This window comes from Leptosomus discolor, chromosome 1 (genome assembly GCF_034619465.1).
Source record: "Leptosomus discolor isolate bLepDis1 chromosome 1, bLepDis1.hap2, whole genome shotgun sequence".
NCBI classification, from domain to species: Eukaryota; Metazoa; Chordata; class Aves; order Leptosomiformes; family Leptosomidae; genus Leptosomus; species Leptosomus discolor.
Window position 1 is genome coordinate 205,192,009 of NC_141391.1, and position 26,648 is coordinate 205,218,656.

The 26,648-nt window shown below is 37.3% G+C and overlaps 2 protein-coding genes across 2 annotated transcripts in view; one reads left to right on the forward strand and one right to left on the reverse strand.

Annotated features, from left to right (window-relative positions):
- Positions 1-4,460: 4,460 nt before the first annotated feature.
- Positions 4,461-10,820, reverse strand: LRRC17 (leucine rich repeat containing 17). Its single transcript, XM_009945932.2, has 3 exons — positions 10,064-10,820; positions 6,029-6,184; positions 4,461-4,864 (listed from the first exon to the last, which is right to left on the reverse strand). The coding sequence occupies exons 1-3, from the start codon at positions 10,818-10,820 to the stop codon at positions 4,461-4,463; spliced, it is 1,317 nt and encodes a 438-aa protein (XP_009944234.1).
- An 8,366-nt stretch (positions 10,821-19,186) lies between these two features.
- Positions 19,187-26,648, forward strand: part of FBXL13 (F-box and leucine rich repeat protein 13) — a 43,796-nt gene continuing 36,334 nt past the window's right edge. The window contains exons 1-2 of the mRNA XM_086474316.1: positions 19,187-19,278; positions 22,691-22,820. Of these exons, the coding sequence (XP_086330442.1) occupies positions 19,187-19,278; positions 22,691-22,820 (222 nt within the window). The remainder of the gene's footprint in view (positions 19,279-22,690; positions 22,821-26,648) is intronic.

A 26,648-nucleotide genomic window follows, 5' to 3' on the forward strand; every position in this document is an offset into this window, starting at 1 on the left:
GAATCATTTGACTTCCATGTGTGACTGGGAACTGCATTTAAAAGCTGCCATTCATATTCATAGTGCAGGAGCTAAAATTTCCTCAGAAGCTTTTGAAGTGTTTTATTCCCAGCAGCAATCACAGTATTGACAGACCTATCCATTTTTCCTGCACCTTGTCATGGCAAAACATGGTGAGAAATAATCTTTTCTGCGTTTCATGTGTGCTGGGTAGAGAAAGGGGCACTGCTTCCATAGAGTACTGTAGCTTGTCCCTTGAGACAGCGCTCCTAGTACGTATACTTCATATCAGGAAGACAATGCACTACCATGCAATTATTTCCCGGATATGGACAGAGAAAGAAGGGAAATCAAGAGAGAAATTACTGAAAGGAAGAACTTAAAAAACATACAAATGAAGAGGAAGGCCCATGGTTTTCTTCTAGATGTGGAAGTGTTGCTGGGACTTTTGTGATTAAACAGTACAGAAACAAATGTCAACACTAAATTGTGGTTTGTGACTGTGGTGTTTCATGGAGGGTGTACTTTAGTTTTCAGTATGTTTTGGAGAAGCTTGGAGAAATAGCAGTTAACCCTGTAATGCTGAAGTTTTTATCAGTTGTTAGTTGTTTCCTCCATATATACTTTTCAAATATACTTTTGTCTTTTTCCTTGGGCTTCCTCCTTCTGTACTGTCTTCATAGTTCCTATATGCTTTTCCTGTCCATACAGACTTTTCTCAAAGAATTTACTACTAGACGCTGTCAGGAGAACATACTGGTCTATATTACCCTTGCCCCAATCTAGTATTTCCATTCTTGTGTTCTTATATTATTTACAATTGCAATTACTTTCTGTTCTGCCACATATTCCGTGTAAGTGTCTGAAAATGCCAATGTGCAGAGAACTCTAATGGGTTCCAGCTAGTTTTTCAAGGAGGTCTTCCCCCTCCACCCCGCTTTTTTCGAAATTTTAAAAAGCTAAACTGCTACTTGACTACTTCTATATCTATTTTATAACAATTCTCTAGTATCATTGTAAAACCTGAAATACACAATAACTTTAGACAGTAAGGAATAAAATTGTAGTGCATTGTAGTTAAAAGAATAGAACTTCTAGCCACTCCTTGAAAGCTCCAGAGGCCATCTAAGAAAAATAGTAGCAAGGACAATTCCAGCATTCAAAACTTCAGTCCACTCTTCTCTTGACTGCTAGAAGTCTTGTCACTTGTTGATTCTTGGAGGTCTAGTCAGATCTGCTCTTAAGTATTGAATTTCATTTTTGGTGTTATTGCACAAGTGTTTGATGGAGCTTCTGAGATGACACTGATTCACAAGTTCACACTGTAACCTTTGTTTGCAGGAAAGTTGTTGAACCATGATCTTCTAGACCGTCCTTGGTATATCCCTCACTTACAGATTTCACACTTCATAGCTGTCAGCAAACACCTTGTGCTGTTAGATACAGGCAGCATGTTCAGCTCATCATCCCCCTTGAACCTTCAGCAGAGGCAATGCTTTCTGGTGCCACTGTTTGAAAACCCTGTATGATCACCCCCTCTGCCCCCCTTAACTGTGGCTTCTACTGAACAGTTGTCCTATTTATCACTGTGATCCCCAGGTTTTAGCCTTGCTCCTAAGAAGGACATTTTGTGATCTCTTTAGGAATCCCCAGGACCTTTGGTCTTGTTATTTATAACGATTAGGCCACTGCTTGTGGTCCTCAGTCTTACTGCATTGCTTTTCCAACTGGTAACCTTTTGCAAACCAGAGAGATCAGAGACATCTCACCCAGCTTTTATCCTGTATTCCTTTCCTGGATTGCCTTTTCTACCCAGACTTTAGCCTGCCTCAAGCTAGGTTTTTTCCTTAACACCGATTCTTTGCAGAAATTAACCTAACGTGGTTTATAAATTCATTTTTTTTCCTACTCAGCTTTTCTCCGTTGACTGTGCTGCCAATAACAGATGATCTGCTGTGGTTCCACTGTCTGTCCTTTTCAGTCATTCCTAGTAGTTCCATTCTATGCTGAAACAATCCTTCCGAATTTGAGAGGAGGAAGAGGAGGAGTACTTCACTTAATGCTGGCTACTACTTATGGCAGATTTTTTTTCCTTTCAGCACTTTTAACTTTCTAGAAAATGGCCCATTTAGTGAATATTACTGGCCAAATGGGATTTTCATCTGTGTTCTATTTTATCAGGATTAACATTTAATAATTAAGACTGTGCTTAATGTATTCCCAGGAGCAGGGATGAGTCAGATACTTTTGTATTTGCTATAAAGTTTTTAAAAGATATTGGGGAAGAAATGGCTAAGTTATTCAGTTTGCCAGTAAAGCACCATTAAATATATTCATAATCTGAATAATGGAGGACATGAAGGAATGCAGTTAATAATAGGATGTGTTTGCTTAAGGATTCTTTGGAATTCCTACCACCCTTAATAATTTCTGAATTTTTCTTTTATGTTGTTCTTTTATTTTATGTTAGCATAAAAGCGCTGAGTGCTTTGTATTGTACTTCTGAAAGAAAATATGTGATATTTTGGGCTTGTGACTAAAGCACCAGAGGAATCCACAAACACCATAATTGTGTGCTGATCTTTAAAGGAGCAAGTTTTCTACCTGGAGTGTTCTGTAACTTCTTCCATGATAGCCAACAGTTTTAGCCCTGAATTTCTATCCTGCACTTATTTCTTGCTGATCAAAGAGCAGGAGATTAGTCTGGGGCTTGAGCTGGGAATACTGAAATTTTAACCCAGCATAGAATCATAAAACAGTTTAGATTGGAAGGGACTCTAAAGACCACCCAGTTCCACCCCCCTGTCATGGGCAGGGACACCTTCCACTAGACCAGGTTGCTCAAAGCCCCATCCAGCCTGGCCTTGAACACTGCCAGGGAGGGGGCAGCCACAACTTCTCTGGGCAACCTGTTCCAGTGTCTCACCACCCTCACAGTAAAGAATTTCTTCCTAATATCTGATCTAAATCTCCCCTTTTTCAGTTTGAAACCAGTGACCCTTGCCCTATCACTACTCTCCCTGATCAAAAGTCCCTCCCCACCTTTCCTGCAGGCCCCCTGGAAGTACCAGAAGGCTGCTGTAAGGTCTACCCAGACCCTTCTTTTCTCCAGGCTCCCCATCTCCTACTTGTCCACCATGTGAGCTTGGGCAGTTACTTATCCTTTCCATGTGTGAAAAAGGGTTATCTTATCTGTCTTTCAGAGGTGCTAGTTCTTCTAGTTCAATATTAACTGATGCAGAAATTAAAAAAAAAAAAACAACAAAAAACGGAACTGTTATGTAAAGCTAAGAATAGTCATTCAGTAAAAACAGCTTTTTTTGTAAAAGAAGTTTTAGCCAGTATATTGTGTAGCAACGAATTTTATCTTTAGAGATATTATCTGCTAAGCTGGGGCATTTATACAGCTCTTACCATAGTATTAGAGTAATCACAGTTTTTAATTAATGTATATTCACATAGACAATTGTGTTATAAGGAGGTGCTATAATGTGCATTTTACGAATGAGCTGGGGGAAGGACGGACTTTGAGAAAGACCTACACTTTTACTGAGCACTCAAAAGCATACTTACCTTCAGTTTGGATGGGCACTGGCCACGGGGTTGGATGCAGACCACAGCAGCCTTCACATGGTCCTCTTCACTTAGAAGTGCTGTTGTAATCTGTGTCAAACCGACATGGCAACCTAAAATGCTTACTAGAAAGACTTCAGCTCTGCCTACTGCGAAAACCCAACGAGGCAAATATGAGCATGTGGAGCTGGATCTTGGGAACCAACCGTGTCTTGGCTACTCATCGTTTCAGGCAGCTCAGGTACAGAAGAGGCAGAGCTGAGTTATCCACTCAAAACTGAGCAGGAACAGTGGTAAATCAGCAAGCAGAACCCAGCTTCTGGGTTTGAATCCTAATCAGTATAACAACTGCCATTCCTGGTTTTCTAGAACTGTATTTAAGGTTAGTCTTCAGTTTGATTTTTCATATACAATAAAACAACAGGAAGCTGATACAAAAATCTTAGAAATGTTTTCTGGGAGTATTTCAGGAAACTGATAGATACAAAGAACTGTCAATATATTCAAGAAAAATGTGTCTTGGTCACAATCCTGCAGCAAGTTCCGTGTCAACACATAAGCTGTGTTCATACATAAGACAGCTCCACCCCACCACATTATGTACGTTTGTGTCTATTGATTTCTACCGTATACTTTCAAATATTTGCCAAAATATTTCACAAGAATGTCCAGAACAAATTGTCAGAAACAATTACTTGATGAAGGATGCTGTATAACTAATACCATTCTGTAATTACTAACTGCAATAAACAGAAATCTTTGTAGGCAGATAGTCCTACAAACAATCAGTATAGTTAACAAAAAAAAATGTAAACAGAATGTTTTTCTTTATCAGAGTATCAAATATTTGAATGTACTACAAAAAGAAAAAAAAAGGGATTCCTTTATTAGCCTATCACAGTGACAATTACACCATGCTTCTTTACTGTTTGAACTGATTGTTCTTTGTGTCGTTCCCATTCCTCATCATCTTTGTCCAGATCAAAAGTTTCTGGATAAATGGGCAGCTTGTCTTTTGGGCACTCCTCGTAATAACTTCGAACATATTTTCCAACAGACCATCCTTTGTATTCCTCAGGCATTTTGCATTCTAGGCCATTGTAGTGAACGTTGTAGTGATGCTTCAACCAGTAGAAAAGGTAATGAATGTTGTAATCACATCTCCAAGGATTGTCTCTCAGCCACAGTATTTTCAGAAAGTAAAGATCTTCCAGTACTCCATATTCAAAATTCTGCAAGCTGTTATTTGATAGATCCAGCTCCTCTAAGTTACTGAGGCCTGAGAAAGCAGCTAGTCAATAGAAAAATAGTTATTAGTACCTTGTAAAGATAAGATAGAAAACCCCCATGCATAGCTGTAACAGAAACAACATTTTTATAATTATACATTTATTAATTAAAAAAAATATTACTAAAGCCATTACTAAAGGCTACAAAAAATAGTTTTCAAACACTGAACTTTATGGCTTGTGCCTGAAGAGGTTTATTGGTATAAATATATGGACATTAGGGGAGTTGTACTGATGGTAAAGTTATAAAACAATGAGCATGCATGAGTGTAGAGTAGGGACGGTGAAGGTGAATGAATGCTTGATTTGCTCATAGAATTCTACTGTTATTGGCATGATAGGTACATGTGTGTGTATAGAACCTTTAAGTTAATATTTTAAGATACAGAATATAGTAAACATGGAGCTTCATAATAATGCTTCTGAGTCTCGTTTCAGAGATCAGTTCATACTTTTTGCACGTATACTGTTTCATTTAATGGCAGAAGTCAATCTAAATAAACAGACTATGTGTTATGTTAAACCTCATAAGTACCATTTTGCTGATATTAGCAGTTTCTACTGCTGTTTAACTTCCAAAATACTACTAAAGAAGGCTCTTTTTGCATCATACTTTCTATCTCTCTCTCCTTGTGTCTGCTTTCATAATTAAAAACTGAATACACATAGGTGATAAGCAAATTGCCCACAAGGCCACTTGAGTTCTAATAATACATAATTTAAGAGCAATTGTATGTAGTGATTTAAACCTAAAAGAGGTTAAATCCTTTTGGTTTGTCTGTTACTTTATTGTCCAATATAATTTAAAAGCAGCCTCATTATATGACAAGTTTTCTTAGATTTGACGAAGGTATTTAAAAAATATTCAACTATTTAGCATTTTGGGAAATTATTAGCCTTCAGTCTGCAGAATTAAATTTTTGCACTTGGTTGATTTAGTATTAAGAAAGGGCATGTGAAATCAGTCTCTCTTCATGACTTACATGATGAATACATTTCAGTGCAAACCTTTACGAATTGTGTGGTACGAAAGGTAAAATTTGCACCAACTTCTAGATTTTTAAATAATTTTTTTCAGCACATTTATATCTGATAGAGACATTATCAAAATTTATAAATAATAAAACACAAATAACTTTTTAATGAATATTTTAAATTATTCTTACCAGGATCAATGTAAGCTATTCCATTACTGTTTAGGTTTAATATCTTCAGTTCACTGACATCTTCAAACTCTTTGGCTCGTAGTTGTCTGATTTTGTTGTTGGACAAATCAAGTTTAACTATATCTGGAGGTATGTTACCTGGAACTTTCTTTAAATCTTAAAAAATGAAAAAGACATAACTTATGTCAGCTTCAGATTATTCTGACAGCATATCACAGCTGCATACCACACGGAGTTTTGTCAGTCTAGCATTGTTTCTTGTTTTCTTTCCCCTTTATCCTGACTACTAGTGTCAACATGCTTTTTTGACTTCCGAATTTCGTTGGTTTGTTCACTTGTATGTTTACATTCCGTGTGAAAATTGCTCTTTTCATTAGTGATTATAGTAAAGCCTCTTTCTGTGTTTTATAATTTTATTTTAATAGAACTGTACTATTAGTTTGCATAGGGATAAGGTAGGTAGTGAAGACACTATACTAATAAAAAGTATGTGTGAAGAGCTTGATCATTTAAAGAAAGGAAACCAGAGTAACTATATAAAAAATGTTCATTGGCATATGAACATCTTCCATAATCAAGTGTGCTCTCTTACATCCTTTGTTTTGTGTTGCCAAAAGATAAAATGTTCTAAATTTTATCAGCAATAAAAATGCTAGTTATTATAGTATTTATAGTAATGTTAGAGTTACAATTATAGTTCTATAGTTGCAGTTCTGTAGTAGTTTAGTAATATTTAAGACTTAATATTTCTTACAGTACTTGAGTTGTTATATGTCCAGGCAGTGTAGTGGCATTCTATCTGTCTGCTTCTCTATCCTACTTGTATCGTTGGAATTACCTAAGTAGCCAAGCACCTTTCAGTCATCTGTGTACGTACCATTACAGTGTTCCTTGCAAAAGGGTTACAGAATGAGTAACTTCTAGTCCGGTAGTAAGGGCACATTCTTGAGAAGTGCAAACTGTGGTTTGAATCCTCTCAGGATAATGTTAATAAACCTAATCTCCAGGATTATGTTCACTCAATGAGTGTTCTAATCCTGGCCTGTTATTACAAGAAAATGAGCGGTATCTAATATTTGACCATCTTTGAATGAAAGCAAGTAGTTTCTGGATCTGTGCTGAAATTCATGTTGTCACTGTACTTCTGAAGTTCTGAAGATGCGTAATGCATCAGGTATTCCTGAGACTAAACCAACATATCAGTCTTCCTGCTTTATGTCTAATTTTGAGCAGAGCATTGGTATTGTAAATACTTAAATACTATAACTAGTCCAGCCTGCTCTGGTTGGAGTACTTCCTGCTTGTGCAGATGTCAAAGTTTCATAGCGTATTTATCACCAAATGAATGCAAATAATGCTTGAATATAGAGACTTGGAGAGCTTGGCAGTACTAGAAAGCAGATTTTTTCAACTGCTCTTGCAAATACAAAGTCTTTTGCAGAAAAGCAAACAGAAGTTACTTTTGCATTCAACTTTTGTTGCTTTTTTTAGTAAAGCGGAATCAAGGCTATAGGATACTTTCATACTGAAGTACTGAAAGGTCTGGTGTGTCACTGGACTGATGAGATATAAATAAGTTCTTCAAAAAGGAGAACATACACATGGTTATATGTATGTTTAAGATGTTTCTTTCATGAGCTTTCTGACATTAACTGAAAGCTGCTGACCTGTCGTCATATCTCCTTAGAGATACGTAGCGCTGGTATACTGCTTGTCATTCCATCTGCTCCATTGTAAAGGAATAATGGATTGCAGCTTTTCACTTCAACTTGCTGGTTTGGCAGCTGGTGCACCTTTTTTCCTACTCTGAAATCTGGTCCATGTGGATTTAGAGAAATTTTTATGTCTTCCCAGGATTTTAGGTGTGTTATATTCCTGTTTCTGATGAAAATTCCAATGAAATTGTGCATCTGCTGCACAGTAATCATATGCAAAGACAGTAAGTACAGTGCTTTGATCAAAGATTACCATATGTTCAGAAATCCCAAATGTCCATGGGGTATCTGCATCCAGCTGTCAAGCACATGCACAGTAGATCCAATACTTCCAAAAAAATATTGAACATGATGTGTCCATGCTAGACATTCAGGAAATCCTGGACTGATATACTTAGTTCTTGACCTGAAGGAGGGAGTCCCTGTACCCTCTAGTACACTCATATAGATGTTGGAATAAATTCATTCCTTCATTATTCATACTAAAGACATTAAACCATTTTTTTAAAATACTGTAAAAGCCTGTGAAACTCTCATGAAGAGCAGACCACATTGAATGTTTCTGTGAACTTAGAGACAAAAGTAACATTTTTCTCACCAAAAGTTTTTGAGTATATTAATGTATTCAGCTCATCTCTTTGATACCAATAAATGGGGAGAGCTGGAAAGTCAGTCTTTTCTTATATTAAGGTTATAATAGATGCCTAGTTTTTGTTCAGTAGTACAGTTTATTGGAGACATAAGGTATCTCCTTCTCTGGAGATATTCAAAACCCTCCTGGATGCGGTTCTGTGCAACCTGCTGTAGGTGAACCTGCTCTGGCAGGGGGGTTGGACTGGATGATCTCCAGAGGTCGCTTCCAACCCTCACCAGTCTGTGATTCTGTGCTAATGATATAATTAAGATCCTATGGAGGATAATTTAGATCATAATTTGTAATCTAATGATTAAGATCCTATCTACAAGGAAAGGTAAGGTAGGTGAATTGTAAGAAATTAATAAATGTTAGCCAGTAAAAAAGCTTAAATCATTAATAAAAAAGATGTAGTAGCTGCATGGTAAAACAAAGAGAAAAGCGTGCCATAGGAAGAAAAAAGGAATTTAACAGGGTGGAAAAAAGTAAAAACATGGATCACTTTTTATGACATACGTAGTGGATAAACCTTGTAATCAAATACTGAAATTGTTAATTCTTTATGTTTAGGTATTGTCTCCTGAGCTTATCTTTGGCATCAAGGTCCAAGAATAAGGGCACACAGAGCTGTAATGTAGATTTAAGTCACTGTTAAAGCAAATAAAAGTTTAGCAAAGACATTGCAAGATACAAGTGGGCAAAACAGACTGCAGTGATCTGGTATTGCAGGCTATGGTTCGCAAAAGTTGGAAAGAAATCCTCCCGATTTTGGCTACTGCTAGTAACGCTTTTCATTTCAGATTTGTAATGTTAGAGAACAACTCTCTTCTGAATTGTTTTGTTATTTGCTTTGTTTCATCATGGGATAAAATATGGGAGATATAAAGCATGAGTAAATGTGCACTTTTGTGTTGATTTGTACTCCAGCTGGTTTATCCTTAAGGCTTAACTGTAGCTTTTAGGAGCCTGAGATGGATTTAGGAATGGAAAGGATCCAAGTGTCTGAAAAACATTTCTTGAAGACCCTTCACATTTGAAATGTTTCCTGGGTGCTGGGAGGAAGAATACAGAGGAGGTATTTCTTTATGAACAAAAGCATACGACTTCTTCCCTTAGTAGAAGAAATCTTGAGCAGAACATGTGAGGACGCAATGGCTCTCCCTTGCAATCAGGTTCCTTTGGGCATTGCAAGCACAGCTGGCTGCTCCAGTCCTGCTTCACAGCTCGCTTCTGTCAAAGTTGTTGCTATCTTTGTGTTTGTACACTAGAAAGAAGAAAAGACACTCTGTGCTTTTTTCTGTCAGTACAACAATTTCAGCACAGCTGTAGTTTGACTGATCAGTATGTTTGTAGCTGTAAAATCAGAGTAGTGAGGTGCTAGTCCTTTAGTAACTTAAGTATATGCTTAATTTTGTTCCTGTTGGTTTTGTTGAATATCTTATACTAGCACAGTAAAGAATACCTGTGGAATTGGGGCTGCAGAGTAGAGGTAAAATGCAGAAAGAACTCCTACTTGTTGCTTGTAGGAGTTTCTCTTAAGAGAGAAAAGCAATTAACAGTATTAGTTGAAGTAAGTGAAGCGAGCACTAGTACGGTATTAATTTGCTGTAAATAATATGTGAATAAATCTAATAAGGGAGCCAGAATATTAAAATCTTTAATTGAGTTATAAGGAAAGAGACAAACCTTTTCTTTTGCAGTTCAGTGTTGGTACAGGAAACACGTACATGTGGCACAAAGAGGAATCAAATTCCGGTTTGACAGCTTCAGGCTTCTCCCGTTTTATGTTTTGGGGGTCCTGCCTGTCCTCTTCACTACATAGCTGTTCAGCTTTTATCTGCTTTAGCTTTTGATTTTTGAGTCCTATTGGGTGCACACACTTGGCATAATTCCCCAAATTCCTGTTTGTTGGAACCTGTAGCATTGTAACAAGAGTTTCTAGTTCACAGTTGCAATGCCAGGGATTATCATAAAGACGTAGGTAGTTTAGGCTGGGCATATAAATAAAAATCTCCTCAGATAAACTCTTAATTTGATTATGCTGAAGTAAGAGTGTGGTAAGTTTATTCAAACCAAAAAAAGCCTCACTCTCAATTTTTGATATATCATTCTGTTGTAAATCCAGACTTTTCAGTACCTTATACTTGGAAAACATATTATTCTTCAGTTTACGAATCCTGTTTCTTGCTAGCAGCATGTGTTTTAAATCCTCTGGCCAATCAGGTGCCACAAAAATCAATTTTCTTTCCTGACAATCTAGGTATTTCTCATGAAGATAAGTGTATATATCACAAGGTAGGCCTTGGACATTGCGCTTGACTGTGCTAGATGCTTTCCTTAAGATGTTTGCCCTTTCATTGTTTCTCAGACTCCTATTCCTTGTCTTCCTGCAGTCGGATGCTTTACAAAGAACAAGCAGTAGTATAATAGTAACTACTTGCATCCTGACATTCAGCTGGCCCCAGTTATTTTCCGTGACAGCTGGAAGAGTTGAAATTTTTTGATAGTCTTAATCAGTGTTGTACAGATTGGAGGAGGCACAGCTGGGGTATGTGGGATTCCTGTGTTGGAAGAAAAGTGAAACGTTAGAACAGATGAAACAGTCATTTGCATGGAAGCTTGTACATAATATGCATTGTGTACTCAATCATCATGCTACTTGAACCTTCGCAAATACTTTGAAGATTTAATGTCCTATCTCTTTTTTTTGTTGTTGTTTTTACTGTCTCTGGTTTATTGTTGTTCATTTTGATTAAACATGGGAAACTATATGGACCAATTTCTAACTGATCTTTGTCAGAAGGTTCTCATGGATTCATGTATTGAATCTTCTTTGTATTTAAGTTCATCTTGGCAGATGAGCTTGTCAGAGGAGCTTGAAGCCGATATTTTCCAGCTTTCTGGGTGTTGACCCATTGGAACACGTACAGAGCCAGACCAGGGAAAGTCATCCAGTGCCTATCAAATCCCCAGTTTTAGACTGTGCTCAAGTGTGGACTTGTTTTCAAGTTGAGCCCAAATTTATCATAATTAGCCCTGCTACTGCCAAGTGCCTCTCATGGCCAATGTTAGGTAGACAACGTTAGCTGAACTGCTTTGAGAAGGACTCAAAAATAATCTTTTTCAAGAGCTTATGAGGCTATATGTCATCTGAGCATAGGCAGAGTGCAAAGAGAACATACAGGTCCTGGCAGTGGCCTGCTCCAAACCACTTCCAGGTCTGGCCACCTGAGGAGGGAGAGTCCAGAGGGGTGAGCCAGGAGCTTTTGCCTTTCCAAGAAAGCTAAAGGCAATCATTAGGAATTATTATTAGGGGAAGAAAAGGACTGCTCCCTGCAACCATGTCAAAATCTGCCTCCGTATTTTTAGTGATTTTTTTAGCCTATGTTCCCTCCTAAATTTCCTGCAGTACTCCTGTGCACTGTCCTTTTCCTGCATTTTCAGTGAAGTTTGGCCACAAGGTTGTGTTTCTTTAGAAATGTTTTAACCCCTCAGGTTTTAGTATTTAAAAATTTTTTTCCATCCCACAAATCTCCTACTTTTGCTAGTTGGTATCATTCCTTCTGAAACTATTTTTAAATTCTTCACAGTTTCACTTGACTACTTAGTTACTTTTTCTCTATGACTGTGAATAGCTTTGCATTATGCTCAGTTCTTTTGACCTTAGCACCTGGGAAGGTATTGAATCCCAATTTTGAGTGCAGATCATTGCACAGATGTTCTGTTTCTAGAACACTGTTGTTTTGGGCTCAAAATTTTTTTTTTTTCCTGGAGGAAGGGTAGCGCAATAAATCAACTGATATCAGGTAAATTCTTTCGAAAGCAAAGAAATGTTTCATTTTTAAACAAATTGGTGCATCAGTTTAACTGTAGGGTGTTCTCAGTATTTATGCAGTTCTTACTCATTAGACAGATGGAGCAGTCCTGTCTATGCATGCTACTGCATCCCTCTAATCCATGTGGCTGGTTGTTAGTATTACCTTTGAAAACTCATTGATTGGTTTCTCCATTTTGTTCCTGTAGGTGCCAGTTGTCTACCTGCATTCAGATTCTGTTAGTTCACAGTGTGAATGAGTGTTTTTATTGACAACTTTATACCTCACATGAAAATGAAATCTTAGTCATTAATTTTTGGCAGCTATATGCTAGTCAGTGTAAATTGATCATGTGTTTTAATAACATGAATCATGACTGGTATGCTCTGTATTGTTTTGAACTGTTCACTGTTCTGGTAATGTGATAGCTCATTCTATCCAGGAGAGCTTGGAAACAGAAAAAGAATAACTGGGGAAGAAAAGGTGATAAATAATTATGGAAATATTCTTTCTTCTTCCTTTCCATCTCCTAGGTCTGAACTGAAATTTTGTACTAGTATTACATTCTGTCTGCTAACTAAATTATACTCAGCTACAATACCAAAATGAGCAGCTGCTTTCAGGAGCACATACAGGTTCACATGTAAAATTATGACTATGTCTCATTTAGTGCTAGGGCAGAAAACATATAAGAGGTATATAGTTTCTGTGGCTTAGCAGCCTTAAGAATGATTTTAATTGGTTAGGTTCTTCTGAGTTGTACAGTCCTTCTCAGTGTTGTCCTACCCTTCAAAAAGGCACTGAGTTAGTCAGTATTACAGGTTATCAGTGAAGTCATAGTCGCATAGAAAACATTATACAGATCTATTGTACTAACGCTTTAAAGATTTTAAAAATATATTTCTTTTAACTCTGTAAGCCTTTCATACTGTATTTTGCATATTAGGTATCTGTATCAGGCCTATTTTTTCATTTCAGTTTAGACAGATCAGTTATTTTTGAAGATTAGATTAAGGTAAAAAGTATTGCTATGTTTAATAGGAGTTTTTGCATCTTTACCTTGGAGGATAGACTCAAAATTTGGCAGAAGAGTGGCTGAAGGGATGTGTAAGTGTTGTTTCTAGTGTCACACATATATCTTTCATTATGTTATTAAAATTGCAACAATCTCTGCAACAGAAGTTTCTAAAAATAATAGATTGTATGCACAGAGAAGAGACTGTCTCAGGCAGCTAAATTCTCTGAAATTCCATACCTGTAGAAGATAAGCAGGGCTTTTCCTACAATTGGTCTGATAATGCTGCATTTCTGCTTTCAGAGGGAAAAATTGTTCATGTATATAATTAGATTCTAGTGTCATAATATATGGATGGGAGGGACAGATAAACCTATGTGGAAAGCTTAATTCTGGTATTAATTGCTTAGTTAGGTAGCTTTCCAGTCCTTTGGTATCATAAGACTGAAAAAAGCTTGGTTCCTAAGCCAGCCATTAGTTGATGGAGTGTAAGAAGAGGCATTTCCTCAGGACAGCTTACTCCAACTCCGTATTCTACCTTTGGTTTTTTGTGCTTTCTTCTCAGTAATCTGCTGTGGCTGTGGTTTCAGGGAGGATATTGGCCTGGGTGGACTGAATGTGTAATAGGAATTCTTATATTTGTGTTGTCCACTGAGAATCTGAACTGTTCACTTTTCATATGACATATATTTTTTATTATTTTTAGGTGAATGTAAGAATTTGCAAGACTTAAATCTCTCTGAATGCCAGGGATTAAATGTAAGTACTACAGACATTTCCCACGAACTGTAATTTATACCAAGAATGAAGGTTTTTTAAAGTGCTGTGGTTATTTGGGTACACAAATATTCTTGATGAAAAGTGGAGACTTGTATTCTTAAGTTCTTCAAAAATGGAGTTTAGTAGGATTCAGAAGAACTTAGTGAAGTTCTCATTTGTTTTCTACAGTGCCAGAGCAAAATGATATATTCGGTCTCAATTAATTTTTATAAACAGGCTTCAAAACTTCACCAGTCTGGGGAGAGGTTTTTTTTGTTATTTTAAGTTGTCAGTTGTCAACAACAATACTTTTTAATATTGTTTCCAAATTCGTGTATTCCTTCATTCAGTTGTGCACTTGGGCTCTAAAAATGTCTCACTAAATTTCTAGATATTTGTGAGAGCTTTTATTTGAAAGGTGTCTAAGTATGCAATCACTGTTATATATTTGTCCATTCTTTTTCCATTAACATTTTCAGTTTTATCTTGTTTCCATTAATTCTCTTTGATGTTTTTTCATTGCTCTTCTCTGATGGAAAAGCAATGTTTGACTCTACTTTCTTAGAAACTACACTGGTAGGTGCAAATTTTTCTAATATCAGTCTAAAAAGAAAATAATTTTTTTTTAGAAATTATGGTTCTTAATATATTTGTATAATGTATACACCCATTTATAGGCTATTTATAGTGTTAAGTATATAAGCAAATAATTTGTTATAATTTAGTTGTCTTTGGAGTAAAGTGTATGTCCAAAGGTCTAGCCCAGAAACACGCCAATGTTTACACACAAGGTTTTAAAAATTATTACAGATAAACTACAGCTTATGGGCATCATGCAAAAATTGCATATGATGCTCAAGTTAGAGAGGGAAGAGCTGCAGAAGAATCCTGAGGTTCTAATTTATAATACTCTGTTTTGGTTCTATTTTATACATATCTTCGTCTCTGTCCTATGTTGATGTTAGCTTTATGGACAAATATTTTGTTCTCACCATTTTTGCAGGTTATATAATTTTATTTGCTATACCAGCTACAAGGAAGTGGTAATGATGAAACAAAGATAAGGATATTATGAAGTTTTTTGAATAACACTGTATAATCATCTTGCTACATAATATACCACTTGCTATACGATATTATAATTACAGCATAATATTTTGAGGTTGTATGCTCGTCAAGGATCATGTTGATTGTAGGTTCCTGCATGAAGGCAGTAAGCTAAAGAGGACCAGGGCTTGCCGAATTGTAAAGACTCAAAGACTCTTTCATAACTGTTCATTCTGCTTGGTTGTTAGCCTGCTTGCTATTACACATTTGGTACGTACCAGCAAGCACATTCCTAGGTGATGCCAGGGCCTGGTTCATGGGATAGCAGGGATTTGACACTCTTGTCAATACAGCCTAGTATGCAGTTGGCCACCTTTTTCAGAAGGGCCCACTGTTGGCATACATTGAAATTGTTATTGACCAGAACTTTCAGGTCAGTGTGTTTGATGATAGCTGCTTTCTAACCAGTATCTAGACTGTACTGATGCATGGGATTATTCTATCCCAGATGCAGGACTTTGCATTTGCCTTTGTTGAACTTCATGAGGTTTCTGTCAGCCCATTGTTCCAGACTAAATCTCTCTGAATCATAGAATCATTCAGGTTGGAAAAGACCTTTGAGATCATAAACTCCAACCATCAACCCTACTCTACCAAGCACACCCCTAAACCGTATCTCCAAGCACCACATCTAAATGACCTTTAAACACATTAAGGGGTGGTGACTCAACCACCTCCCTGGGCAGCCTATTCCAATGCCTGACAGTCCTTTTCATTAAAAAATTTTTTCCTAATGTCAAGCCTATACCTGCCCTGGTACAGCTTGAGACTGTTCCCTCTTGTTCTATCATAAATTACCTGTGAGAAGAGGCCAGCACCTACCTCTCTACAATGTCCTCTCAGGTATAAGCAATAAGGTCTCCCCTCAGCCTCCTTTTCTTATGACTAAATAGACCCTGTTCCCTCAGATGCTCTTTATACAACTTATTCTTGAGGCCTTTCACCAGCTTTGTTGCCCTTCTCTGCACTCTCTCTAGCACCTCAATGTCTCTGTTGTACTGAGGTGCCCAACGCTGAACACAGTCCTTGAGGTGTGGCCTCACTAATGCCAAGTACAGGGGGACGATCACCTACCTACTCCTGCTGGCCACACTATATCTGATACAGGCCAGGATGCTGTTGGCCTTCTTGGCCACCTGGGCACACTGCTGGCTCACGTTCAGTTGGCTGTCAACCAGCACCCCCAGGTCCTTTTCCACCAGGCAGCTTTCCAGCCCCTCATCCCCAAGCCTGTAGTGCTGCATGGGGTTGTTGTGGCCCAAGTGCAGGACCTGGCACTTGGCCTTGTTGAAGCTCACACAGTTGGCCTTGGCCCATTGATCCAGCCTGTCCAAGTCCCACTGCAGAGCCTCCCTACCCTCAAGCAGATCAACACTCTCACCTAACTTGGTGTCGTCTGCAAACTTACTAAGGGTGCATTCTATCCCTTTGTCGAGATCATTGATAACTATGTTAAACAGAAGTGGCCCCAGTACTGACCCCTGTGGAACACCACTTGTGACCGGCCACCAGCTGGATTTAACTCCATTGATCACCGCTCTCTGGGCCTGGCGTCAGTTCTAGCCTCCAGTGTATTGACACTCCCCCCAGTTTGGAATAATTTGTGAAATTGCTGAGAATGTACTCTGTTCCTGTCATCCAAACCATTTATAAAGGCATTTAACTGTGGTGGCCCCTATATTGACCCTTGAGGGATGCCAGTCACCACAAGCCACCAATGGGACTTCGCACCATTGGTGACAACCCTTTGGCCTGGCAGTCTGGACAAATTTTCACTCACCTTGAAGTCCACTTATACAGCCTTTATTTTACCAATTTGGCTATAAAGGATACTGTGGCCTGTGTTGAAGGCCTTGCTGAAGTCTAGATATACAACAGCTACTTTTGTCCCCTTATCCATAGAACCTGTAATTTCATCATAGAAAATTGTCACCTTAGTGAGGAATGCTTTGCCCTCGCTAAATCCATGCTGGCTGTTCGCTATCACATTTTCATCCTTCATGTGCTTGGACAGGGCTTCAAGGAGGATTTGCTACATAACCTTTCCATCAGGTGAGGCTGGCTGGCCTCTAGTTTCCTGGATCCTCCTTCATCCATTTCCTGAAAATGGATGTGAAATTTCCCATCTTCCAGTCATCAGGAATCTCCTCTGATTGCTGTGACCTTTCAAAAATGCATGAGGCCTCTCAGCAACAGGAGCCAGCTTTCTTTGGGCTCTTGAATGCATCCTGTCTTGTCCCACTTTCTCAAGTGCTCCCTGACATTATCTTCTTCTACCATGGGTATTGTTCCACTCCCCTATACTCTGCTAGTAGGCTCCTGGGAGGCACCTGGGAAGCCTTAAGAAAAACCTTAGCAGTAAAACCCAAAAAAGTCATTGAGTACCTTGGCCCTGAAGATCAATCAATCCTGGGTCCCTGTGCCCTCCACGGCTGTCTACCATGAGATCCTGTTAAGCAGACCCCTAAAGAAGCCAAAATCTGTTCTCAAGTTCAGGCTTGTTCTTCTACAATTTGTCCAATTTTATTCTTTCAGGATTTTAAACTCCTCATTTTCATGGTTGCAGTAATCAAAGCCGCTCTAGTTCTTCACATCTTTGGCCAGTTTTTCCTTGTTTGTGAAACAAGTCCTGAAGGACATGTTCCCTAGACCACTCATCAGTCACCTGGATCAAGCAGTTATCTTCAACACACTCTGGAAGTCTCCTGGATTGTTTGTGCCTGGCCGTGTTCGTCCAGCTTATATCAGAGTGGTTAAAGTCTCTCATGAGTAACCTGGACTGGCGATTGTAAGGCTTCCTTCAGCTGCCCAAAGAAGGTTTCATCTACCTTCTTTTCTTGATCAAGCACTCTGCAACAGATACTTACCACAACGTAACCCTCCTTGGTCTAGCCTCTAGTCCTTTGACTGACTTGTCACCCATTCCAGTGGAAAGCTCCATGCATTTAGGCATACCTTTGCATAGAGTGCAACCTGTCCTCCCCTTCCTGGGCTGTCATTCCTAAATATTCTGTAACCATTCATTGCAGCCCTCTGGTTGCGCCTGCTACCTTTTTGCATCTCTGGAATCCCACTGAAATCATAGCTCTGCACCTGTGCATGGACTTCGATCCCTACTGGTTGATTCCCATGCTACAAGTGTTTGCGTTCAGACACTTGAGATGGACCCCTGGTTGTGCTGCTGTTACATGGAAGGTTTCCCATCATGCTATCCCCCCAGTGCTTTCTCACCACTCCCTATACCTTCGTTTCTCTTCAGGTTATGGTTATCTTCCATCAACATACCTATTTTTACTGATACCACCTCTCTCAAATCCTTTGTTGCAGGAATGTATTTCAAAAGCACAAATTGTCCTCTTTAAAGTATTGATTGGTGTTGAATTTCCAGCAATCTCGATGGTCCTTTTGCCTGATAACTCAAATAATAAAAAGGCGACCACCTCATGGCGAAAGATACGCACTCAACTATTATGTTTTCATGTATAAGTGTTGACTTTTTGCCTAAATTTTGATATTTACTGTGAAACTTTCTTCATACTGGGAGTTTTGTTTACATTGTATTCTAATAGAATGGTATATAGAACAATATAGGTAGTACCACTTTTGCAGGTCAATAAAACATGGAAGCCTTATAATTTCTCACATCTAATGTTCCACCTAGAGGGCAGAACTAAACAGGAAGCATTTAAAATTATATTACTGGTTAGAGAAGTGTACCAGAGTTTTTGGACAAAATTCACCAACGGTTTACGTACCAGGATTGGCTGACAAGAACCTTTGTTTAGCAAAATATGTAAACATGTGCTAGCCTTCAATCATGTGAAAAGTCCCCTGTTCTCTGTAGTACTGTGTAGTGTAGAATGTTTCCTTGAATTAGAATGTTAAAATGACCGTTCTTCAAGTGAGTAACAGTAGCATCATGTGTGTCTCAGTATTCTACTCGGAGGCTTCCAAAGAAAATGGCTGGGATATGTAAAAATTATGATGATGATTTAAAGAGACTTATTAATGTTTTTTTCCCATGTTATTCTGCATAAAAATGTAAGGTAAATTAATACAAGTATCATTTTAATGTACTTCTGGATTTTTTTTTTAATTATGCAGGATGAATCGATGAGACTCATATCAGAAGGCTGCAGAGCTCTTCTCTATTTAAATCTGTCGTATACAGATATTACTAATGGAACACTACGACTATTGTCAAGGTAAAATGAAACAGAAACAAGAAAGTGTGTTTGTTTTCACCTTGCAGGAAACTTAGAGGCATATGTAGTAGAAATACTCTTTTTGAGTGGTTTACAGGATTCTGCTATACAAAATGAAAAAACTACCTCATACATTTGACTTAAATAGCAGTTCTTTCCTCTTTATAGTATAATCAAAAACATGTGCTAGATTACCCTATATATTTCACAGTTTTACAGAAACTTTTAAAAGTGCTTGCTAGCCAAAATTTTCTTGGGCATGTCTAGTTACTCATGATAATGCCAGAAGTTTGCAAGTTAGATATGTTCTTATAAATTTATTTTTGCAAGAGAGGATTGTGGGTAGGTGTATTGTGTGAGCCAAGGCCTTGTGTGACAACTGCAAAAGAGTTATTCCAAACTCTTATTTGGAAGATCAGTGAGCTGAAGGCAGAGAGTTTGCCTTCTTACAGAGGTCTGCCATTCCTGTTTTAGATGTATCCCTCCATGAGACTCTAAGTCTGCCTGGTAGGTAGAATTGCTGCATTAAAAGCTGCCATAAAGGGAAGAAGACATGCTGGTCCACGATAGCAGCCATCACAAAGACGTATATAGATTTGAAGATAGCTGTACAGTTTGTGTTTCCTCTGAGGAAAACTGATGTCTTCCTTTCAACAGCAACCCCAAAAGTCCAGAAACATATTTTTCTTTGGCATTTACATAATACATTTTGACTTTTGTTTTTCTTAGTCTGTAATGCTGTATCATCATATAACTAACTTCTTTTGGCAAAGTTTTCCGTTTAGTGTCTCCAATCTTACCACTCATCTCTACATCAGTGTTACTCCTATCATAATCTGTGTTTTCACCATGTTGGCTGATATTTTGTCTTTTTAAATTTCCATATATTTATGTTGAAATTTGGAACAGCTGTTCTATAGGCAATCTCAGCGTATGTTATTCTGGTTACCTAAGCATGCTGTTGCCACCAGAAGTCAGAACCATTAATTTCTTTTGATGCATAAACAGCATGTGCCCAAGAAAGATTTCTCCAGAGTAGGTGAAACTTTCAATGCAATAAAATGTTTAAAACAAAAATAAAAATTCTCCGACAAAATATATTTTGCAGTTTACTTGTACCTCATTAATAAGAAATTTTCCCACTCACACAGGATGTGTCTGATTTAAAACCATAATGTACTACTGTTTTTACTGACAATTTTTGGACAAAAGCAAAGTTCATTTTTTCTGAGATTATGGGGATGTACAAAAAGTTGCTGTTCTATGAGGTTTTTGGTAGCAGACAAATTTGATAAACATTTCACATGTCATCTCAAAAGCATTAGCTCACCACAGGTCCTGTGTAAAAAGGTAACTAATGCAAAGTTCTCAGAGGTGGCAGTATTGCATTTCGTAACACTGCACGTGAAGTTTGCTATTGCATATCAGATGTCTGTTACTGGAACAAGGAGTATATCAGATGTCTGTTACTGGAACAAGGAACAAGTGAAGCATAGACTGAGTGTGCTCAAAACTGTTTGGTCATTTTTGATTCACTCCTACTGTTCTATGTAAATATTTTAACCTCTGTATTACACAACACAGATCATCAGATACAATTTCCCTCTGAAAAGTTCTGTTGCATAAGGTAGACATGAATGTTGCCCAACAGGAATAAATGTCAGAAGGTGATTTGGCCAGATTGCTTCAAAACAATGATCCTGAGACTGCTAATAGCAAAATTAATTGAAAAACCAGTATGACAGAATTCCTGCAGAATTTAGCCACAACACAAAACAAAGATTTTCAGTAGTCATTGTGCTCAAGATTAAGTTTTAAGAAAGCTGTCACTTTAAAAATGGCAGAAGGCGGCATGTATTAAAATCCCAGATCATAAAAATGGGTTATATGACCTGTAAAGAAAATCAGTGTCTTTTCAAAAGCACTGGAAGGTTTTGATCATAGTCTTCAAAATGCCATAAGAAAGACTTCCCTGTGCCCTAAATGTGTAACTTTGTAGCAGCATATACTTAAAGAAGACTCAGAACTGCTAGGGTATAAAACCCAGTCTCTTATTATCTGTTTTGTCAGATATGTTTGGAACTGAATTCTCTCTGAGTTTGATTCTCTCCTCATTTCTGTGGAATATGTCACTAAAGTGCGAAAAGGTTTATGCTTCTATAAAGAAGGATACTTTTATTTCTGTATTTAATATAAATTAAATGTTTCCATTTTAAAAAACTGCACCACAAACACACATGCCCTTATATTCTAATATCTGGTTCTGATGCACATTGTCTGTCTTGTTTTTTTTTTCATGAAATGTAATATTTAATTTCTTAATATTTTTCATTATCCTTTTTTACAATAACATTCTTTTCCAGATTCCTATCTTTCTGTGTGTGTGTGTGTGTGTGTTTAATTCAAGTTACAATGTTTCCCTGCTCTATATTGAAAATATAAAGGCAGTTCCAAAAATGTATGCCATTCCTTAAGTAGTCAGCGCCTCAGTGGGTGTTCCCATCTTTCTTCAAAATGCCTGCTTTTGCTGACTTGCAGAACTGCACAACTATATCCCTGCAACTAAATGTCTACTACAGCAGTAGGTCCTAATTCTAGGTTTTGGTTTTCTGGATGCTTTCATTTGTGGTGCTTGTGGCAGTTGTTACTTATTCCAGTTAGTTCTGTAAAATGAACAGTTTTCAGAATGTTATAAACCAAAGCTGCAGATGGAAACTTAAGTATATTCAGAGTATAGATTCTTGCTTTTACAGAGTGCTGTTGATTAACATTTTCCACTTATACAGTTTTCTTTCTTTTAACTAACATTCAGTATAAAGAAATGCTTTCTAAAACCTAACATTGGATGATTCTTTTTTGGATAATTCCCTTTATTATCTGTTTCAATTTTTCAGATTCTTTTAATAGTACTCTTCTAAATAATTCTGTGACTTGAGAAGCTCTAACTGTACATTTATGCTTTTAACGTTCTTTGGTAGAGTTCTGGTTTTCATTTCCAGCAGGCATTGCTTGTAAAATCAATGGCAAATACAGTCCAGCAAGCTTGTACTGAGAAGTCTGTTAGCACACAAAGTAGGCACACAAAAATCCCAGTTGGTTAGAAAAGTATGTTTACGCAGTTACTTGAGATAACTTTAAAATGATACTGTTTTCATATGGTGAAATATGTTGTATGATAGTGCTGTTCCCCAGTAATTTGCAATACAAGCAGTGGAGGAAAAGTGCAGCAGAAGAGAGAGACTTTCAAACTTCAGCAAGGAGATAGTTCTATTTCATCTTTACAGCAATTTTCAGAATACTTTAACTATGGTATTTTATGTTCTTTTGATTCTGTAACATACCCTTGTAATAATTTGCTCTCTGTTTTGTTTTTGGTTTTGGTTTTTTTTGTTCGTGTTTTTTTTTTGCAAAGCAGCTTCCCCCATTTACAGTATCTGAGTTTAGCTCACTGCAGAAAATTCACAGACAAAGGTTTACTCTACCTGGGCTCCGGAAAAGGCTGTCACAAGCTCATCTATTTGGACCTTTCAGGTTGCGTTCAGGTTTGTGGTTCACGTCTTTCTTTCATTCTGTGAAGAGAAGAATCCTTTATATGACTGGCTGCATCCTGCATTCATGGTATACTGAAGCAGAACAAGCACTGCAGCAGACTTCCAGGGTTTTGAATTACATGACTACAGCTGTTTAAATTTTACTAAGGAATCATAGCACTATAGGTTTGGATCACTTCCAACAAACTGTCAGATCTATAAACAGCTAGTACTTACTGCTTAATGAGAACAAGGCTTGCTTTTTGTAGCCATAAATAGACTAATTCTATGTCATGATTAGTTAGAATTTTAAATCAGGAGCTTTGAAAATGCAGCTTTTACTAAGATATCAGAAAAATAAAAGCCACTCTGCACTGGAAAAATAGAATTTATGCATGATTTCCCGAGAAGACAATTAATTAAAAAGTGAACTTTTGTTACTATTTTATATTGGTTTAATATATAAATAGAAGCAGTATTTATGAGTGCAATCTAAAAATAGTTGATGTTTTGGATTATTTTATTCTCCTACATTTCTTTATTCTAAAGAAAAACAAGGTTTTAGAATGTGGTACCATTTAAGAAACTTTCAAATATATACAGTATCTTGAAACACACTTCAAAAGCAATATGAACTGCCAAACTGTAGGACAGTAGAAGTCTGCCAATGTTTTAATAAAGATTCCCACATATATTTCTTCATACACTGAGAAGATTCTCCAAATTACAAAATACATGCGCAATGATAAGGAGATGGACTCTGAGGAATATAATGGTTTAACTTCCCATCTAACAAAACCTTTTCAGAACCAAGGGTGAAGGCAGATAGGGCAACAGTTCTAACTGCTCCTTACTGTGAGTGTCTGTTTCTTCTTCCTGAGAATCATGCTGAGGCTATTGTGTGGTGACAATGTGAAATTTGAAATAAGGGCTGAGGATAAAGGAAAGTTAATCACTACCTACCTCTGAGTTACTTTTTCAAAATGCCAGTAATTGGTTATTTTTTCCAAAAGCAACATTCCTGCTTGTTCAGAAGTGTAATCATGAGCTGTAAGGATCTGGCTCTAGAAAGCATGATCTAATAGTAGTCAGACAAAAGTGATCATCATCGAACTGGGAAAACCACAATCCTCCCCTTTCCAGAGTAAGGTGGGTTTGCTCACCAGTGTATTTGAGAGCTCTGGAAGGGATTCCACAGCTTCCTCCATTTTGGGTTTCCCCATGGTTCTGGAATAGTGTTTAATGATTGTGACTGAGTAAACAGTTAAAATCAAAAAGAGGATCAAATTGTATCACCGTTGCAGAAAGCATTTTAATAAGATAGAATTCATTTCCCCTCATTGGATGAACTAAACCGAAGGGAACTCCTGTAAGGTCAATGTATCAGAATTAGTTAGGAAAATGTAGTGAAGCTATAGTATAAATATTTAAATTATGCTAAAAAGTGTTCTATAGAACAGAATATGTATTTTTCCTGTTTTTTTCATGTTTCCTGTTTTTTCCTTCATTTTAATATTACAGTCCTTTTTATATGAGTTCTTATACTACCATTACTACTGTAGGACTTGAACATCTGTTTAGAAAGCCCATCTCTAAAATGGGTGATTATGCTAATGATTTTGTGAGTAGCAACTTGAGGACCAGGGCATTTAAATAGCTTGTTAAAACATAGACAGAAACCTGTGAATTAAGCACATATTTTCTAGTCCATTGTCATAAAACAAGGCAGTCTTTCCTTTGAGTATTACGTTAATACATGGTAACAATACTGGATGACTTGTAGGTGTGGGGTTTTTGCATAAAATCTCAGTGATTAAGGTTGTGTCATACCACAGGTGGTAAATATTTTCATTAATGAGTTTCAAGGTATTTTCATAAAAATATAGGGGTTCTCTTGTGTCCTGCTCAAAAGGTGTCCTGTGACACCATTCATATTCTCAGAGAATTACTCAGAAAGTATAAGATTTCTTTGTCCTGCTTCTGAAGCTGAACAGTAGAGGTGGAAAATTTTCTGCTATTAGACACAAAACAAAAGACAGAAGGGTGTTAAGCAATTGCATGTTATTTACCAACATATTAGACTGAGATTATACAATTAGAACAGTTTGGTGAGAGATATTTTCAGTTAAATTAGAAACATTGAGATTTTCAAAGAAATTGACTTTCTGGTTTTGCTGCCAACATCTATGGCTGATTTTCAGACTGGAACTATTCTGGCCCAAGATGTGTTAGAGTGATCTATCGATTGCTGTAGTTTACAGCAGCTGGATAAGAGCTCACAAGCCACTGGGAAAAATAAATCTGACCATTTCATTTCTTAACATCCTGCAGTGTTTGTGGGGATGTCAGAAAAGCTATTGGCATATGCGTAGGCTTCACCAGTTTTCACCATCTGAGTTCCTGCTCTGGCTTCATTGGGAGAATTCTCATTTTGGCAGTTACTGTCAAGTTCTGGCTTCTTCAGATGTATCAAGCAGCAAAACAGGGCCATCACTTGGGGAGAAAATCTGAGCCATGTTCTTTATTTATTGAAGAAGAGGACTCATTGTTTAAGTTTCCTGAGTACAAACTCATGTAACTGAAGAATACTTTATTGTAAGTTACACATGCACTATTCTGTATTTTTAGAAATATGCTAATTCAGAAGTATGTTAATATAAGCTTTTTTTGGACAGTGGAAAATTAAAAGAAAAATAACATGAGGCAAGCCACATGTGAAAGGATGTCACAATTCATTTTATCATTCTGGACAAACACACAATAAAAAAAAAAAGGCAGCCCCTTGTGCACCACAAGATACTTCCTCAATCCTGAACACTGATTCTCAGGTTTCTGCACTCACAGCGCATTGACAATACTAGAATCATAGAATCATGTTTCTTCAAAATCCCTTCTGTGCTGCAGAGAGCATTCTGCCTTTCAGGGTGGATTCCACAAATACAATCAGTTCAGGGGAAGAAAGAAGGCATTTTAAAGCAGTACTGTACTTGTAGCAAATAAGCCAAAACCTGACCTATTCTTTGAAATTATGAAACTATAAAAAGATGAAATTAAATTAATTTTGACATTATTACAAGCATTTCCTCATTTCACTACATTTGTTTTCTAAATCTATGGAGACAAATCTTTAGCTGTGGTTTGCTCCATGTTTGTTTTAATCGGTCATTTACATATTTGACTGAAAACTCCTCGCAGACAAGGAATTATATTTTATGTACAATCACTGCATTGGCTTCTGATCCTCTACATGCAAGAAAAAGAATATGTTTATAAAATGATTACTGAGTCATGCAGGAAAAGTCTGACTCATAATAACCTCCAAAACATCCTCACAATGGGTTTGAAGAAGGAGGTTTAAGTGGGATTTTACAGATCCGGGACAAAGAATGCAATATTAAATTCCATATGTATCCTAACATTGATTCTAGGGTCAAGCTGTTCGCTCTTGAGGCAATCTACAAAACACTGAAATTTCAAGTGAGTTGAGAAAGCAATTGTTTTACTAAAATGTGCACAAAATTTCATATTTCTACACCTTATCTTCAAGAGTGCCTGAAGTTTCATAGACAATCCATAGAGGTTTTAGAAAAGAAATTCAAGATTAAGATTTTATTGTTCTAGAAATAAAGGAAAATAAGACAAATACCTATGATACTGCAGCAGCACCTAAATGTCGACTAATGTAATTGAATCTTATCTGAACACATGTTTTGCACTGGAACTTTTGCAACCTGGTGCCTGAGATCCATTATCCAGCTTTAAGTTAAAAAACAGTTCAAGTGAAAAAAATTTTAAACAAGCTGTGCAGGGGTATTATTAGCTGCTTCAGTATAATTGTTT

What these genes read in the sequence shown, in the direction of transcription:
- LRRC17 (XM_009945932.2), bottom strand. Translation starts at nt 10,820, where the DNA reads ATGCAAGTAGTTACTATTATACTACTGCTTGTTCTTTGTAAAGCATCC. An exon ending in ACTGAACTGCAAAAGAAAAG is followed by an intron (nt 6,185 to 10,063) that starts GTTTGTCTCTTT and finishes TCATTTTTTAAG; the next exon opens with ATTTAAAGAAAGTTCCAGGT. An exon ending in AATAGCTTACATTGATCCTG is followed by an intron (nt 4,865 to 6,028) that starts GTAAGAATAATT and finishes TCTATTGACTAG; the next exon opens with CTGCTTTCTCAGGCCTCAGT.